General features: G+C 42.4%; 1 protein-coding gene across 1 annotated transcript; it reads right to left on the minus strand.

Moving 5' to 3' along the window:
• Window positions 1-15030: 15030 nt before the first annotated feature.
• LOC126160073 (repetin-like) lies at window positions 15031-18834 on the minus strand. The gene is made up of 5 exons (XM_049916879.1): window positions 18481-18834; window positions 18132-18409; window positions 17633-17911; window positions 17078-17449; window positions 15031-16390 (listed from the first exon to the last, which is right to left on the minus strand). Exons 1-5 carry the CDS (start codon window positions 18832-18834, stop codon window positions 15031-15033), a joined length of 2643 nt encoding a protein of 880 aa, XP_049772836.1.
• Between the last annotated feature and the right edge of the window lie 498 nt (window positions 18835-19332).

Genomic DNA, 19332 nt, shown 5'->3' on the forward strand with positions numbered 1-19332 from the left:
CAGCTGAATCGACAGCCAACGCGTAATGGAAATATTTTAGATCTGGTAGCCACAAACAGACCAGACCTTATTTATGGTGTCAGTGTTGAGACAGGGATTAGTGATCATGATGTTGTCATTACGACTATGGTTATGAAAGTTAAAAACTCGGTGAAGAAGGCTAGCAGAGTATTCTTACTAGAAAGAGCAGATAAGCAGTTGTTAGCATCCCACTTAGTAAATGAATCGACTTCATTGACTTCCGGTACGATGGACGTGGAAGTATTACGGGCAAATTTTAAACACATTATAAATCACGCATTGGACAAGTGTGTGCCGAAAATGTGGGTTACGGACGGGAAAGACCCACCGTGGTTTAACAGCGCAATTCGGAGAATGCTCAGGAAGCAAAGGCAGTTGCACTCACGGTGCAAGAAAGATCGGGAGACTGAGGACAGGCAAAAGTTATTAGAGATTCGCGCTGCTGTAAAAAGAGCGGTGCGCAAAGCATTCAACCACTACCACCGTCATACCTTAGCAAAAGATCTTGCTGAAAACCCAAGGAAATTCTGGTCTTACGTAAAATCGGTAAGCGTGTCGTAGGCTTCCATCCAGTTACTCACTGATCAGTCTGGCCTGACAACCGGAGACAGCAAAACGAAAGCTGAAATTTTAAATTTAGCATTTGAGAAATCTTTCACGCAGGAGGATCGTACAAACATACCACCGTTTGAGTCTCGTACAGATTCCCATATGGAGGACATAGTGATAGACATCCCTGGGGTTGTGAAGCAGCTGAATGGGTCGAAAATAAGTAAATCGCCAGGTCCTGATGGGATTCCGGTTCTACAGAGAGTACTCTACTGCATTGGCTCCTTACTTAGCTTGCTTTTATCGCAAATCTCTTGCCCAACGTAAAGTCCCGGGCGACTGGAAAAAAGAGTATGTGTCGCCTTTATGTAAGAAGGGTAGAAGGGCAGATCCTCAAAATTGCAGACCAATATCCGTAACGTCGGTTTATTGCAGGATTCTTGAACATATTCTCAGTTCGAATATAATGAATTTCCTTGAGACAGAGAAGTTGCTCTCCATGAATCAGCACGGCTTTAGAAAGCACCGCTCCTGCAAAACGCAACTTGCGCTTTTTTCACATGATATCATGCGAACCATAGATGAAGGGTGTCAGACGGATGCCATATTCCTTGACTTTGGGAAAGCGTTTGTCTCGGTGCCCCACTGCAGACTCCTAACTAAGGTATGAGGATATGGGATTGGTCTCGAAGACTTCTTAAATAATAGAACCCAGTACATTGCCCTCGATGGTGAGTGTTCATCGGAGGTGAGGGTATCATCTGGAGTGCCCCAGGGAAGTGTGGTAGGTCCGCTGTTGTTTTTTGTCTACATAAATGATCTTTTGGATTGGGTGGATAGCAATGTGTGTCTGTTTGCTGATGATGCTGTGGTGTACGGGGAGGTGTCGTCGTTGAGTGACTGTAGGAGGATACAAGATGACTTGGACAGGATTCGTGACTGGCGCAAAGAATGGCAGCTAACTCTAAATATAGATAAATGTAAATTAATACAGATGAATAGGAAAAAGAATCCTGTAACGTTTGAATACTCCATTAGTAGCACAGCGCTTGACACAGTCACGTCGATTAAATATTTGGGCGTAACATTGCAGAGCGATATGAAGTGGGACAAGCATGTAATGGCAGTTGTGCGGATGGTCATCTTCGGTTCATCGGTAGAATTTTGGGAAGATGTGGTTCATCTGTAAGGGAGACCACTTATAGAATGCTGGTGCGACCTATTCTTGAGTACTGCTCGAGCGTTTGGGATCCCTAACAGGTCGGATTGAGGGAGAACATAGAAGCAATTCAGAGGCGGGCTGCTGGATTTGTTACTGGTAGGTGTGATCATCACGTGAGTGTTACAGAAATGCTTCAGGAACTCGGGTGTGAGTCTCTAGAGGAAAGGAGGCGTTCTTTTCGTGAATCGCTAGGAAATTTAGAGAACCAGCATTTGAGGCTGACTACAGTACAATATTACTGCCGCCAACTTATATTTCGCGGAAAGACCACAAAGGTAAGATAAGAGAGATTAGGGCTCATACAGAGGCATATAGGCAGTCATTTTTCCCTCATTCTGTTTAGGAGTGGAACAGGGAGAGCAGATGCCAGTTGTGGTATGAGGTACCCTCCGCCACGCACCGTATGGTGGATTGCGGAGTATGTATGTAGATGTAGATGTAGATCTATGTTCTCAGTTGTTTAAAAATGACTGGGTACTGCAGTTCTTTTTTGTAGCCATTGGTGAAAACTCAGTGTGTGCTGTGCCACCGAATAATAGGCAGCCAGCGTAAGCTTTCAATTGAAAGACACTACAATACATATCACAAAGACGAGTGTAGTGTACTCGACAGTGAAGAACGGCAAGCAAAATTAAATGTCCTTAAGAAAATGGATGAGACACATCAACTCAATTTTACAGTACGTCGGAGTAACTGATACTTACGGTATATTGATATATTGATAATTTTTACTTATGGACCGTCTGACAGCAATTGAATAAAACACAATTTTAGTGCCATACGCGTTTCACCTTAATTTTCTGCAAGGCATCATCAGTGGCGTGGAATATGTACATATGATTGCTATTTTATTTACATTTTTGTCACTGTGCCTATAGGTTATAAACAGTTCTGGTGGTTGCTATTTCCTATTAATTACTAATGTTTTGAACTGTACTTACAGTTTGCATGGACAATTTCTTACAGGCAATACAGCACATAAAATTCAACAAAACATGCAAAAAGAACGATTTAATTCCAAGTTACATTAATGTAAAGGTTAAAAACAGTTCTACAGTGGCACAAAAGTCGAAATCATTTGCAGAACGATATTGGTTACTACATGAAATTAAGATGCTCTATTCGAAAAAACAGCACCTAAACATGATGCTCTATGAGACTCATCTAGAATTGGCAAAAAACGTAGGAAACGCCGCAGTTTTCATGGCACTAGTAGAAAAAACTAAACACAACAAATACAAAAACAAATATAAACAGAAGATAATGAAACTAACAGTAAAAAAGACGCAAAAATACATTTACATTTTAAATGTGAAACCACATGAACACCAACACACATTCCATCCATGCTTAGTTAACCTAACAGAGACAGAACTACACGAAAATGAAAAAATGCTCATGGAAAAAGGTTTGAAACACTGCACCAATAGCAAAGTGAACAATCAATACATAGAAAATCTCATAGTAGAAACTGAACACATCCTTACACGTGAAGAACAACAAAATAATTGTGAAATAAACATAGGACTGACAAGAGAACTAGTAAAAGAAGAAATAAAAGGCATAATAAAACAAACACAGCACACACACAATAAGAACAACCACACAGAAGCAGCCACTATGAAAAGGTTAAAACAAAAGTTAACAAACAATAACGTATTAATAACAAGAGCAGACAAGGGAAATGTAACAGTACTAATGGATAAAGAGCAATACATCACAAAAACCAAGGAATATATAAACACCAATGCCATACGAAAACTGAAGTCAGATCCAACTACATGGTTCCAGGCAAATGTGAAACGAACACTGAAAAACATTGAACACACACTCACAGACAAACAGAAATACTACTTAACACAGAAAAACCCACAAGCACCAACACTCCACAGTCAACCGAAAGTACATAAAGACGGAATGCCAATGAGAGCTGTTATCAACTTCAAGAAAGCCCCAACACACCACATAGCCAAACACCTCCAAAAGTTAGGTACAAAACACTATAAAGTAGAAAACAACAGAACAGTGATAAACACAGGAAACCTAATAGAAAACATACAAAACATACAGGTACCACACACAGCATCACTGATTTCATTCGATATAGAAAATATGTATACCTCCATCCCTATCACAGAAACAATAGAAATCACAGAACAAAACCTCTCATCCCACAGCAACCTCACCACAGACGCAATAAAAGAAATAACAGATATGATCAGACTGACAACTGAACAAAACTACTTTCAGTTTGAGAAAGAATATTATCTACAAACTGATGGACTGCCCATGGGATCCCCAATATCAGGAACACTAGGAAACATTTTCATCAGTCACCTAGAAAATGAGATATTTGAAAAGATAACCACAAATGAAAGTGTCAAAATCATATATTGGTACAGATACGTGGATGTCATTATTTGTCTGGTAGATGAGCCAAGTGAAAAAATAGATGAACTCCATTCGGAAATAAACAAAGCTCATCAGAACATAAAATTCACACTTGAAAAAGAAAATCAAATAAATTTCTTTGACATTACAATTAAAAAAGAAAATGGCAAACATACATTTAAGATCTTTAGAAAACCAACAGCCACAGAAACAATAATACATTCCACATCCAACCACCCCCACAGCCAGAAACTTGCAGCACTAAGACACATGTTACATAGATTAAAGAGAATCCCACTCAGCAAGAGAAACTATGAACAAGAAATGAGTACAATCATACAAATAGCTAGGAACAACGGGTATGACACACATGTGGTACACAGGCTCAATAAAAAAATAAAAACACAAATAAAAAACAAACACAACATTTCCAGAATACAAAATAACTTACGAGCTGAAAACTTACAAACACACTCAACAAACACACACAATAACAACACCACACAGAAAAGAACCAGATGGTACACCATGACCTACACACATAAACTAACACACAGAGTTGCAAACATCCTAAAGAGACAGCACTTCAAAATAGCGTATAAGCCTGGGCAAACCGTTCAATCACACCTAAGCCAGCCAGCTACCAAGAGGGACAAATTCCAACAATCAGGAATATATGAACTTTAATGTCAAAGTTGTGATGCAGTATACACAGGCATGACATGCAGGAATTTTGAAACAAGATACAAAGAACATATCAGATGTTGGAAGTATGAAACAAACCATTCCACATTTGCAGAACATTTAAAACACTACAATCATCATCCTACAAACATGGAACAAGAAATGAAAATAATGAGAATAAGCAACCATGACAAACATCTTATACAAACACAAGAAAACTTCCACATCCAGAAAGCCATAGCAGAAAACAAACATTTGATAAATGAACAAACACACATCAGCACCGGCTCCCTACTACACTTAATAAAGGAAATAACATAAAACACACAGCACAAAAAAATAAAATAAAATTAATATCACATACACACACACACACACACACACACACAAACACATACACAAACGCACGCCCAAATGCGTACACGAACAGACCACAGATACTTCAATAATTACACTCATAAGTTTCGATCTTTGGCAAAAACATTTGACAGTTGGCAACAGAAACCAAAACATTGCATTAAAACAAACATTCAGTGGATAGTGCTGCGGAATGTGGAAAAAACCGCAAATTGGCATTCATAAGAAGAAGAACAACACCAAATATGTAACAGGAGAGTAATGCGTAAGAAATTGTCCACGCAACCTGTAAGTACAGATCAAAACATTACTACTTAATAGGAAATAGCAACCACCAGAACTGTTTATAACCTATAGGCACAGTGACAAAAATGTAAATTAAATAGCTAACATATGTACATATTCCTGGCCACTGATAACGCCTTGCACAAAATAAACTCAAAACGCGTATGGCACTAAAATTGTGTTTTATTCAGTTGCTGTCAGACGGTCCATAAGTAAAAATTATCAATATACCGTAATATTACACGCAACTGAGGAAGACAGGACTACAAAAGTTGAAGATGTCAATATAACTGACACTTCTTAGTTTCTTGTGTTACATTTATGTCTACTTTACTGTATGCTGTACAATGTACTGTTTCCAATTTTCCAGAATGACAACCACACTAAATCTTCACTGCAAGCAAGTTTTAGAATCGCATTAAGAATTGGGCAATCTGGGAAACTCTTTTACGAAGGGGAGTTTGTGAAAGGGTGTCTGATGCTGCAGAACTTGTGTGCCCCACAAACGTTAGCAGGATTCAAGAAATCAGTCTATCCAAGCAAACAGTGACAAGACGTATCAGTGCTATGGCCGGCGATGTGCACAGGCAGCTAATAAATAAGGCAAAAGAATTTGTTGCTCTCTCTGTTGCGCTCGATGAAGCAACAGATCTTACACAGGGTGTATACAGGGACAAGGAAAAAAAAATCCCGGAAAGTTTTGGAAAGACCTTTGATTTGCAGCAACATATACGCAGCATATTTTCGTATTACGAAAGTGTAAATTCGAGTTGCACCAAACACAGCTTGTTAGTTTCCGGAGCGTTGCAACCGAGGTTGTGATGTCCTTTTGTAAGCGAGTCATATCTCGAGCCACGAGATCTCGCCAGCCGATGACAGCAGCTATTCAGAGCGTAGGGCACGTGTTATAGTCAGCCAGTAGCAAGATTACTGGTTACATAGCGCGAACACACAAGAGGAAAAGTTAACGGTTTACATTAATGTACACAGTACCGTATATCTACAAGAAAAGCTAAGTTTTCACGTGTAATATTGGTCTTTTTTTGGTGTGATATACTTTAAGATACATCACACAAATGTGCCAGTAAATTTAAAATTGTGACATAAATGCCTCGGCTCGAAATTCTTGAAGTGGCTGGTCCTCAAACTGTTCAGTTTCAAACACTCTGCGATTTAGATATCCATCCCACTTTCACACACGTAACATAATTCATCTTGCGTAAAAAGAAATTTACTTTGAAAGTAACGCTTTTCTAACCACCGTTCGCAATACTGTTAGTTATAGGTTCGATTTACCAGTTGCCAGAGAGCGCCAAAAACGAATTATTGTGCGTGTGCAACTGCAGTGGTGTAGGAAGCCCGCATGTTCGTGTGTATAAAGCACTAAGAGAGCTTACACTACACCATAAAAGAAACAGGGCATCAGAGGATACTCCAAAAGGCATCAAAATTTCGTGAATCATACTAAAATGCATAATTCGGCTTGAAGTGCACATTGGTTTCTTCCAGATTCACAATGAAGTAGGTCTCATCTGATATTAAGCTTTTCAGTGTGGTTTTTGGGATGTAAATTTTCTTGGAGTACCAGTACTCTACGATCTCATGTTTGGTTCTTTATTATGGCATAATGCCATACATGGCAGAAGATAATAACGTGCACTTGAAATTCACCGAACAGTTGGAAGTACCCAAAATTGTTAAATTAAACACTTCGTTTCAAATAAAATGATTGCCTCAGCGGAATTTCTTTAGCAAACTTGCAAAAATAACTTCATTCTTCTGCAAGGCGATTAATGCTTGACTGCTACTAACTTGGAAAGAAAATAAAATCAGAAACTGAAATTAATAATATATTTTTGCCCTCTGTAATTATGTGAATGCATTTTAATTCACTTGATAGCTCCCGGTCACAGAAATCCGTTTTGTTTTCATTTGACGTGGGAGCTGTACACGAAGAGAAGCAAAGCAGCGGAATCACTTAACGTAAACACGGGTCACGTGGAGACTAACCCCTCCCCACTACAACTCAGACAACTCTGTGCAAGCGCGAATCTGGCAGCTAGGGCGCGCGAGAAAAATTTTTCTCGTTTGCATCTGGGTGCTTGCTGCTACTACCGATGCAGCTAACAGCCAAACTTCAAGAAGCGGGAAGCGAGAGAAGGTACTGCTTATACGCGAGTCAAATGCGCATGCGCAACAGACCGCTGGCAACTGGTCAAACGAACCTAATGTGAACAGTTGTGACGTCATGCTCATAGCAAGCAGTTTATTGTTACGAAGAATTACAGTCTGCGCCCTACGGCCTTTAACATATTTTTGCTATCTGTAGACGCTTGTGCGTGCACGGTGTTTTGTTGTCGTAAAATGCACATTTCCTTTGCCACTACAGTTTTATTTTTTTCCCTCTCGTTTATATTTTATTGCTGCAGTATCATTCTCCAGTAGCAGGATACAATAACATTCTTTGCTAGAGAATCAATTCTGCAGTCAAAACTACAAAAATGTAACTGAAAGCTAAAACAATGAAAAATTCCCGGGTTTTTCCCGGTTTTCTCCCGGATGAAAAAATTCCCGGGTTTTTCCCGGAATTCCCGGTTGTCCCGGGTCGTATACACCATGTTACAGATACAACCAATGTTGTGATATACATACGAGGTGTCGATAATGCACTTTGTGTAACAGAGGACGTTTTGGACTTAGTACCTTTGAAAGGAACTACTACAGGTGCGGACTTACTCCAAGCTGTCGAGCAAGCGATTGATGGTGTCGGTATGGATTGGAATTGGTGAGTCTCAGTGACCACAGATGGAGCACCATCAATGCAAGGCCATTGGAGAGGACTCATAGCACGAATGCGCCAAAAGCTAGGGTGCACAAATGAGACATATGGATTCACTACATTCTGCATCGAGAGGCGCTTTGTGCAAAATCAGTAACTTTAGCAAACGTCATGCAAATTGTTGTGCATACTGTAAACTACCTGAAGACACATGGGCAAAAGCATCGCCAGTTTCGGCGGTTCTTGGAGGAATTAGGAGCGGAGTACGGTGACATAGCTTACTATACTGAAGTACGCTGGATCAGTTGAGGTAAAATACTGAAAATATTTTTTGATTTACGTTTGATCATAGCAACATTCTTACATGAGAAGGGAAAAAGTAAACCTATGTTGGAAGACCCTTGTTGGATATCAGATCTTGCATTTCTTGTGGACATTACGTCTCACATGAACAGCCTGAATGTCAGTTTGCAAGGTGAAAATAATTTAATTTCTGACATGTTGGAAAAAGTAAATGCCTTTGAAAGGAAGCTTGCGTTTTGGGAGCGCCAGCTAATGACAGAAAACACTGCACATTCCCGACTCTTGGACTGGTCCATGAAAGTGCTAGATTTCAAGAATACATATCAATAATTGGAAAAATTAAGGAACAATTTCGAGCACAATTTGCAGATGATACGAGTGTCTCCTGCCATTAGCCTCTTTGCTCGACCGTTGTCGTCATCAGTTGAAGATGCTCCGAATGTTCTACAGATGGAACTGATCGACCTACAGTGCAATACAAGACTGAAGGACAAGTTCTTTGCAGTGAGAAGTTGAAAAGAAATCTACGAAAATCTTTCACAACAAGAATTTCCACGCCTGCATAAAGATGCCGCGAGACTTATGTCCATGTTCGGGTTGACATATGTTTGTGAAAGGTTTCTATCAAGCATAAGTGATGAAAATCTTCACAACTGCTTGCGTTCGTCAATGAGCTGATCTTTTATGCCCGATATTAACTATATCATTTCTCATGACCAGTGATAAATGTGTTTGGATTTATTCCTTTCATAATAAAAAATTATTGTTTACTAACTGTGCATTATTGCATCATTCTGCTCCATGGTACATTATTATCAGGGAAATTGCTCATTAAACCAATTGTTCGAATGTATACTTACATTTAGTGGGTGTAACTGAGGGCGCCGAGAATTAGTTATCGGAAACCTTGCATTAGTTTGATGTTATTTGAAATCATGAATAAGGTTTGCTGTAAGTCGCTAACTACTCTCTTTCTTAAATACTAGATCAAAAACATTACGCATATTTGCGTGCCGTCAGTCAAGCTGCCTTAATAAAAACGCACGGTTGTTAACTGTATTACTTGTCTTACTGGGTTAAACTGGTAACGTAAAAGTAGACGTCTCAATGAGTAGACTGTGACAGTATATTAAATGTTTAATACGCGAAATACCTCCCCATGGTTGGCTTGCAAGCTGTGGAAAGAGCACTAGAATGCGCTGGTACAGAGTACCCCAGCAAGTGGATAAAGCGACATCTGTGCATAGAAACATGCACTGCATGAACGCTGGCGGCTGCGGCATGCACGCTGTGACCCAGAAGTTGCACATGTGCAGGAGCACCGCACGCGTGTAGAATTTGTGGCCGGCCCTGAGAAAGCAGAATTTATTACTATCTTAGAAAGCGACAGTAGATCATTTTCGGTTAACCCGGACTGGCTCAAAATTTTGGATACTGTATTGCAACTCTGGATCATGATCCATTCTTTGTGGAACTGTATTCGGTACCTTTTTCTAAAAAACAGGACATACAAAATGAAACAGATAAGATTATGGAATGAGGAGTGATATAACACAGTAACAGCGAATATATCAGTCCACTTACCATTGTAAACAAGGATGGAGGAGTACATGTTGCCATTGATGCACAAACTCCAAACAAAGTAAAAAGAGAGGTGGACAGGCCTGAAAATCTGGACAAAATGTTGCAAAAATTTCATAATGAGGTATTTAACCAGCTTCAACATGACTGCTGGCTATTGGCAAATCCCATTAAGTCTAGAATCGCATGGATATAAAGCAATCCTGTTTACCGGGAAATGTTATCGATACAAAGTAGTTCCATTTTGACTGAATACCTTTCTGGCAGTGTTTAATTGAGCTCTGGACTTTGTGTTAGGGGAGGAGTTGAGTTCCAGGTTAACTATTTATGTAGATGATTTATTTATCTCCAATGAAAACTGGCAAAAAAGTTCCAAATTGTTGCTTTTCAAGCAGGAGGCATCACTTTAAAATTATAGAAATGTAAACGTGTAAAATTAGAAATTAAATTCTTGAGCCATATAATTACTACTACCGGCATTAATAAGGACCTCGAGAAAGCTATGTGCCTTAGAAAAATTTCCCCCACCAAAAAATAGGAAACAGTTGTAAGCCTTTTTAGGTTGGTGTGGATTTTACAGAAAATTTGTTAAGGGGCAACCCTTCAATAATCCACACTTGAACAATCTATAAAAAGATTTAGTGCTTTTGTTTGGACAGACGAGAGTCGGCAGGATTGTGAATCATTAAAGATTAAAATTTGACATGATAATGTTTTACATCACCCAGTACTGTCAGAGACTTTCAATATGAATACTGACACTAGCACCTATGGGATTGTATTGAACTTTTCCAGGAGATAAATGGTACAGGAAATTTAGCTCATAGAACTATAGCTTTTGCCAGCAGGGCATTGACAGGAAACAAAAGGAACTTCACCATATCAGAGGAGGTAGCCTTGGCCATATTATGGGACCTCAAGAAATTTATAGATACCCTGTACTGAAAGGGCTACAAGCAAATGTTGCCAAATTGAAAACAAATGGGGAATGCTTTAAATACAGAATGGGCAGCATAGAAGACTTGCCAAAGTGGGGCAAAAAAACTATGTCTGTAATAGACTGCCAAAACCCAAAATGGGCAGCCAATTGATTAATGTAATATGTAATTTGTTAATGTTGTCAAATGCAGTGCAAGTTGCTATTGCAGGTAGCAAAATTATTTTATTTTCATGTCTGTTAGTGTTGTATGTGTTTTGCTACAGTTTTCAAAGAGGGACTGTGTTTCAAATAAAGGCAGTAAGAAAAGAATAGTAGGTTCAGTTTAAATCTGTTTGTTTATGTAAATATCAAAGAATGGACTACTATTATTAGAATCAGCATTGATAGTTTCCTCCTTCGTAAATTCAAAATCATGCTATGGGATGTGTTGCATGTACAATGTCAGATTGCTTGTGATATATGTAGGGGGTATAGTTGTATCTGTATACCTACATTTCTTGAATGCTTACAACATGCTACTGAATATTCTTGACAATACAGATAAATTTTGCTTACTACTCAACTTACTGTTTCACAAAATGAGAGTCAGATGTGACAGGTGTACATAATTGAATAACGTTGCTTTTTTGTTTTGGTAATTAAGTGTATAGTGTTTTAATGTGTTTTGCAATGTATTCTTTTCATGCTCAGCTCTGGATGAAGTGATTATTATTTTCGACTGTTTGGTACCATTAAGGTGTTATTGATGTTTGCCTAGCAGGAATCTTCAGTGAACCATGGGGCATATGTAACATCCATTTTTGACCTACTTTCTATTGATATTTCTATTTGTAGAGTTGCTTATGTGGAGTGCTGTATCTGTCATATGTAGAGTGTTTTATCTGTCATAGAAATTCTTTGATAATGTATACATATTTCAGTTATGTGAACTTTTGGAACAAAGTTTAAATTAAGCTTGTTAATGTAAATAACTACTGGAATGATTATTATGTAATGCACTGTAAATGACTTGGTCCATATTTAGGGAATGCAGGGTTGAATGTAAAAAATGTGGGGAATCCCTGCAGCTACAGAAGTAGCCTGCAGAATGGAAAAGGTGTCGTTCACGCAAGCGGCAACTTGTCACTTGCGACGGCTAAGGAGTCTGGCTTGAGCAGTGCTGTGGTTAATATCTCACTAGCAGTAGCGGAACATTGTGGCTCATATTCTTGCAGTTTTGAGGCAGAGGAGCTGAGAGCGTTATTTATGCACCTTTGATTCTGCATTTGGTGATATCATGTATAATGGCACGGTTTTCAGCCCTGCAAAAATATAATTCAGAAGATCTATAACAGGGCGAGGCCAACTGTACTGCCATGACTACATCGCCGTCATGTTAACAGCCACTGTAAATCACGCCACCAGTGCCACAAGCCTTCCACCAAAATGTTTATATTTGGCACTCTGTAAATGGACCAGGTATTTGTGAAATTGGTTGATTTTAATAATAATCGTGGTATTGCTAAAAGCTATATCTTGCACCTGTGATTATCCCAAATCACAAACCTCACCAGGAATCCTATCCTAGTGAATTTAATTCCGAGTGTGCTAATTTATTATGAAAAGACTATTCAGCAGCTGTAAAAATAGTTGTGATTGCTTTCTAATGTGTGGAGTTGTGTTTAAAGTTCAGTTTTATAGTTTGAGAAATACTACACTGCCAGTGCATTTTTAAATCTATCTGCAATCATTTTCTTAAATAATTTGCCTTACTTAAAAAGGTACCAGTAAATAGTAAAGTTATTAGTTAAAAGAATAATAATATTGAATAGAAGTAAAAAAGATTATTAGTTATGCACTTTGATCAGAATTACAAAGCTTTATCACTGTTCATTTTATGAGTAGGTGTTTGAACTTTAATTTAATATTGTGTTGGCATTTGCACAGTCAACCATATTTTGAGAAGGTTAAAAGACTGCTTTTCAAAGCACATTTGTTATTTGAAGAGTTATAGTTTGTTGTGCTTCACTTAATAAATAATTATTCATGACAATACTCACCATTTCCCATACACACTTGTGTCGTTTTGTTAATGAGCATGGTTCATCAAACCATTAAAGTTTAATAGCCCTCATGTGCTAGGCTAGTTGGTTAATGAAGCAAAACAAAGGTCCCTCCAGAGCCACTGTAGCCAGATTTGCTTTCTGTTTAATTGCTTCAAACTGAGCTCAAGAAAGAAATATTTACTGTGTTAGCTATTTTAATGCAAGCTGGTTCATGTAATGGCATAGAGAAACTCTACTAAGCAATGATGTTATAGAGTATGATCATAATAAACCCCGATTTAAATCAGAATCATTTCATGCTCTGCCCTGTTTAGTAATGCTATTAGTATCATGTGTGTTGGTGACTGGTTGTATTAACTGCTGCATCGAGTTCATTCAAGGTACATCGTCTTGACTTCCAAGTTAGTACTACATTTATCTGCAAGATTAGGTTACTGTGTTGTAGTGCAAACAGATGTCAAGAAAGAGTTTAGTAGGTGTTAAGGAAAGTTAGGTTAGCCCTAGCGCTGCCTTGAGCTTTATTACATTGTTTGACAAAAATGCCTAATTAGGCTGGCAACTGATATTAATATGTAATATTACGACTTGTTTTTGTGCTGGAGAACATCTGTTCCTCACCCACCTGTTTAGTGTTAGTTATACTCTCATGGAGTGTTTTGGAAATGAATCCCAGTCAAACAGATTGTTTGTACTGTTCCCATTAGGTTATCTGACGTCACAACTTTCTCAAAAATTCCTCATAGAGGTTTAATGTAATCACTGACTGCCATTTATGGTGGTCTGTGTTACCATTACAAGCACTCCCTTTGGAGGAGCCCTCCTGCACCATTCCACAACATGTGGATGGCTGACTTGCTGCAAGCCTGTGCCCTGTGTTCTGTGACATTTGTATGGCTGCTTCGGTATCTTGGCATTTTCAGCTCTTAAGGAGGGAGGCAGAGCTTTAGTTGGTAAAGACATTTCCAGCTGGAGTACATCACAACCAGACACACATTATAGAATCAGGTATTGGATTTTAAGGTGTACCCAGGACCAGATGTACAGTCAGATCACAATTTAGTTATGACAATGAGTGAAGTAAATTTTAAGAGAGTTGTTACGTGAATTCAGTGTGTAAATAAATAGGATATTGAAGTACACAGGAATGGAATGTGAATTTTAAGTTCTATGAGGCTCTAGATAATGTGATAATGAATGGCGATCAAACGAATTTTCACGTTCGTCTATATAATCGATGAGAGACAATTCATAACAACAGACAGCCAGAAAAAGACATCCAAACACTACAGAAGTGACCAAGTGCTGGTAAGTGTGATAGCTTATGCACAATGAGCTAAACAGTTCATGAATCCAACTTACTGACAAAAATAACAACATCCAGAAGCATGGAAGACAAAGCTGATGATCTGTTTGAGGATGCTAAATTTGGAGTAATGGATCCAGGGAGGTCAACTTGACCTTCAACCTCATAGTGGCAGGAATGTGTGAGAAAAATCAAGAGGTATTTATTGGATTTGTAGATCTTTACATGACATTTGACAGCATGAAATAGTGAATTTTTTTTCTCTAAAAGGTACGTATGTGGTACAACAGATAACATAGATAACATAGAATATGAGCAATAATCAACAAGAATTGGTACTCTGAATCAAAGATGATTAAAGATAAAGATGCAGGTAGTCTCCACAAATGTTCAGATGTGCTGTCCTCCCAAGCCGTGCTGTCCACGCAAGCTGTGCTGTCCTCGGACGCCGTGCTGTCTTTGCAAGCCGTGCTGTCCTCGCAAGCTTTGCTATCCACGCAAGTTATGCTGTCCTCGCAAGTTGTGTTGTCCTCTCAAGTTGAGCTGTCCTCTCAAGTTCAGCTGTCCTCTTCAGTTGGACTGTCCTCTCAAGTAGAGCTGTCCTCTCAGGTTGAGGTGCCCTCCCAGGTGAGCTTTCCTCTCAAGTTGAGCTGTCCTCTCAAGTTGAGCTGCCCTTTCAAGTTGAGCTGACCTCTCAACTTGAGCTGCCCTCTCAAGTTGAGCTGCCCTCTCAAGTTGAGCTGTCCTCTCATCTTGCGCTGTCCTCTCAAGTTGAGCTGTCCTCTCAACTTGCGCTGTCCTCTCAAGTTGAGCTGTCCTCTCAAGTTCAGCTGTCCTCTCAAGTTGAGCTGTCCTCTCAAGTTGAGCTGTCCTCTCTAGTTGAGCTGTCCTCTCTAGTTGAGCTGTCCTCTCAAGTTGAGCTGTCCTCTCAAGTTGAGCTGTCCTCTCAAGTTGAGCTGTTCTCTCAAGTTGAGCTGTCGCCTCAAGTTGAGCTTTCCTGTCAAGTTGAGCTGTCCTCTCTAGTTGAGCTGTCCTCTCAGGTTGAGCTTTCCTCTCAGGTTGAGCTGTCCTCTCAAGTTGAGCTGTCCTCGCAATCTGTGCTGTCCCCATAAGGTGTGCTGTCCCCGCAAGCTGTGCTGTCCTCGCAAGCTGTGCTGCCCCGCAAGCTGCGCTGTCCCGCAAGCTGTGCTGTCCCTGCAAGCTGTGCTGTCCATGCAAGCTGCGCTGTCCCCGCAAGCTGTGCTGTCCTCGCAAGCCATGCTGTCCTCGCAAGCCGTGCTGTCCTTGCAGGCCGTGCTGTCCTTGCAAGCTGCGCTGTCCTTGCAAACTGCGCTGTCCTCGCAAGCTGTGCTGTCCTCGCAAGCTGTGCTGTCCTCGCAAGCTGTGCTGTCTTCGCAAGGTGTGCTGTCCTCGCAAGTTGTGCTGTCCTCGCAAGCTGTGCTGTCCTCGCAAGCCGTGCTGTCCTCGCAAGCCGTGCTGTCCTCCTAAGCCGAGCTGTCCTCGCAAGTTGTGCGGTCCTCGGATGCCGTACTGTCCATGCAAGCTGTGCTGTCCTCGCAAGCCGTGCTGTCCTCGCAAGCTTTGCTGTCCTCGCAAGCTTTGCTGTCCTCGCAAGCTTTGCTGTCCTCGCAAGCTTTGCTGTCCACGCGAGTTGTGCTGTCCTCGCAAGTTGTGTTGTCCTCTCAAGTTGAGCTGTCCTCTCAAGTTGAGCTGTCCTCTCCAGTTGGACTGTCCTCTCAAGTTGAGCTGTCCTCTCAGGTTGAGGTGTCCTCTCAGGTGAGCTTTCCTCTCAAGTTGAGCTGGCCTCTCAAGTTGAGCTGCCCTCTCAAGTTGAGCTGCCCTCTCAAGTTGAGCTGCCCTCTCAAGTTGAGCTGCCCCCTCAAGTTGAGCTGTCCTCTCAAGTTGAGCTGTCCTCTCAAGTTGAGCTGTCCTCTCAAATTGAGCTGTCCTCTCAATTGAGCTGTCCTCTCAAGTTGAGCTGTCCTCTCAAGTTGAGCTGTCCTCTCAAGTTGAGCTGTCCTCTCTAGTTGAGCTGTCCTCTCAAGTTGAGCTGTCCTCTCAAGTTGAGCTGTCTTCTCACATTGAGCTGTCCTCTCAAGTTGAGCTGTCTTCTCAAATTGAGCTGTCCTCTCAAGTTGAGCTGTCGTCCCAAGGTGAGCTGTCCTGTCAAGTTGAGCCGTCCTCTCTAGTTGAGCTGTCCTCTCATGTTGAGCTTTCGTCTCAGATTGAGCTGTCCTCTCAAGTTGAGCTGTCCTCGCAATCTGTGCTGTCCCCACAAGGTGTGCTGTCCCCGCAAGCTGTGCTGTCCCCACAAGCTGTGCTGCCCTGCAAGCTGTGCTGTCCCTGCAAGCTGTGTTGTCCTCGCAATCTGTGCTGTCCTCACAACCTGTGCTGTCCTCACAAAATGTGATGTCCTCGCAAGCCGTGCTGTCCTCGCAAGCCGTGCTGTCCTTGCAGGCCGTGCTGTCCTCGCAAGCTGTGCTGTCCTCGCAAGCTGTGCTGACCTCGCAAGCTGTGCTGTCCTCGCAACCTATGCTGTCCTCGCAAGCTGAGCTGTCCTCGCAAGCCGTGCTGTCCTCGCAAGCTTTGCTGTCCTCGCAAGCTTTACTGTCCTCACAAGCTTTGCTGTCCACGCAAGTTGTGCAGTCCTCGCAAGTTGTGTTGTCCTCTCAAGTTGAGCTGTCCTCTCAAGTTGAGCTGTCCTCTTAAGTTGGACTGTCCTTTCAAGTTGAGCTGTCCTCTTAGGTTGAGGTACCCTCTCAGGTGAGCTTTCCTCTCAAGTTGAGCTGTCCTCTCAAGTTGAGCTCCCCTCTCAATTTGAGCTGCATCCTCAATTTGACCTGCCCTCTCAAGTTGAGCTGCCCTCTCAAGTTGAGCTGTCTTCTCAACTTGAGCTGTCCTCTGAAGTTGAGTTGTCACCTCAAGTTGAGCTGTCCCCTCAAGTTGAGCTGTCCTCTCAAGTTGAGATGTCCTCTCAAGTTGAGCTCTCCTTCAAGTTGAGCTTCCTCTGAAGTTGAGCTGTCCTCTCTAGATGAGCTGTCCTCTCTAGATGAGCTGTCCTCTCTAGATGAGCTGTCCTCTCTAGATGAGCTGTCCTCTCTAGATGAGCTGTCCTCTCAAGTTGAGCTGTCCTTTCAAGTTGAGCTGTCCTCACAAGCCGTGCTGTCCTCACAAGCCCTGCTGTCCACCCAAGCCGTGCTGTCCTCGCAAGCCGTTGCTGTCCTCGGACACCGTACTGTCCACGCAAGCTGTGCTGTCCTCGCCAGCCGTGCTGTCCTCGAAAGGTGTGCTGTCCTCGCAAGCTGTGCTGTCCTCGCAAGCCGTGCCGTCCTCACAAGCCGTGCTGTCCTCCCAAGCCGTGCTGTCCTCGCAAGCTGTGCAGTCCTCGGACGCCGTACTGTCCACGCAAGCTGTGTTGTCTTCGCAAGCCGTGCTGTCCTCGCAAGCTTTGCTGTCCACGCAAGTTGTGCTGTCCTCGCAAGTTGTGTTGTCCTCTCAAGTTGAGCTGTCCCCTCAAGTTGAGCTGTCCCCTCAAGTTCAGCTGTCCTCTTCAGTTGGACTGTCCTCTCAAGTTGAGCTGTCCTCTCAGGTTGAGGTGCCCTCCCAGGTGAGCTTTCCTCTCAAGTTGAGCTGTCCTCTCAAGTTGAGCTGCCCTTTCAAGTTGAGCTGACCTCTCAAGTTGAGCTGCCCTCTCAAGTTGAGCTGCCCTCTCAACTTGAGCTGTCCTCTCAACTTGAGCTGTCCTCTCAAGTTGAGCTGTCCTCTCAAGTTGTGCTGTCCGCTCTAGTTGAGCTGTCCTCTCAAGTTGAGCTGTCCTCTCAAGTTGAGCTGTTCTCTCAAGTTGAGCTGTCGCCTCAAGTTGAGCTGTCCTGTCAAGTTGAGCTGTCCTCTCTAGTTGAGCTGTCCTCTCAGGTTGAGCTGTCCTCCCAAGTTGAGCTGTCCTCGCAATCTGTGCTGTCCCCATAAGGTGTGCTGTCCCCGCAAGCTGTGCTGCCCCGCAAGCTGTGCTGCCCCGCAAACTGTGCTGTCCCTGCAAGCTGTGCTGTCCGTGCAAGCTGCGCTGTCCCCGCAAGCTGTGCTGTCCTCGCAAGATGTGATGTCCTTGCAAGCCGTGCTGTCCTCGCAAGCCGTGCTGTCCTTGCAGGCCGTGCTGTCCTTGCAAGCTGCGCTGTCCTCGCAAGCTGTGCTGTCCTCGCAAGGTGTGCTGTCCTCGCAAGCTGTGCTGTCTTCGCAAGGTGTGCTGTCCTCGCAAGGTGTGCTGTCCTCGCAAGCTGTGCTGTCCTCACAAGCTGTGCTGTCCTCGCAAGCCGTGCTGTCCTCCCAAGCCGAGCTGTCCTCGCAAGTTGTGCGGTCCTCGGATGCCGTACTGTCCATGCAAGCTGTGCTGTCCTCGCAAGCCGTGCTGTCCTCGCAAGCTTTGCTGTCCTCGCAAGCTTTGCAGTCCACGCGAGTTGTGCTGTCCTCGCAAGTTGTGTTGTCCTCTCAGGTTGAGCTGTCCTCTCAAGTTGAGCTGTCCTCTCCAGTTGGACTGTCCTCTCAAGTTGAGCTGTCCTCTCAGGTTGAGGTGTCCTCTCAGGTGAGCTTTCCTCTCAAGTTGAGCTGTCCTCTCAAGTTGAGCTGGCCTCTCAAGTTGAGTTGCCCTCTCAAGTTGAGCTGCCCCCTCAAGTTGAGCTGTCCTCTCAAGTTGAGCCTACTCTCAAATTGAGCTGTCCTCTCAAGTTGAGCTGTCCTCTCAAGTTGAGCTGTCCTCTCAAGTTGAGCTGTCCTCTCTAGTTGAGCTGTCCTCTCAAGTTGAGCTGTCCTCTCAAGTTGAGCTGTCTTCTCAAATTGAGCTGTCCTCTCAAGTTGAGCTGTCGTCTCAAGTTGAGCTGT

The sequence above is a fragment of the Schistocerca cancellata genome, unplaced genomic scaffold, assembly GCF_023864275.1.
Source record: "Schistocerca cancellata isolate TAMUIC-IGC-003103 unplaced genomic scaffold, iqSchCanc2.1 HiC_scaffold_1150, whole genome shotgun sequence".
Lineage (NCBI taxonomy): Eukaryota > Metazoa > Arthropoda > Insecta > Orthoptera > Acrididae > Schistocerca > Schistocerca cancellata.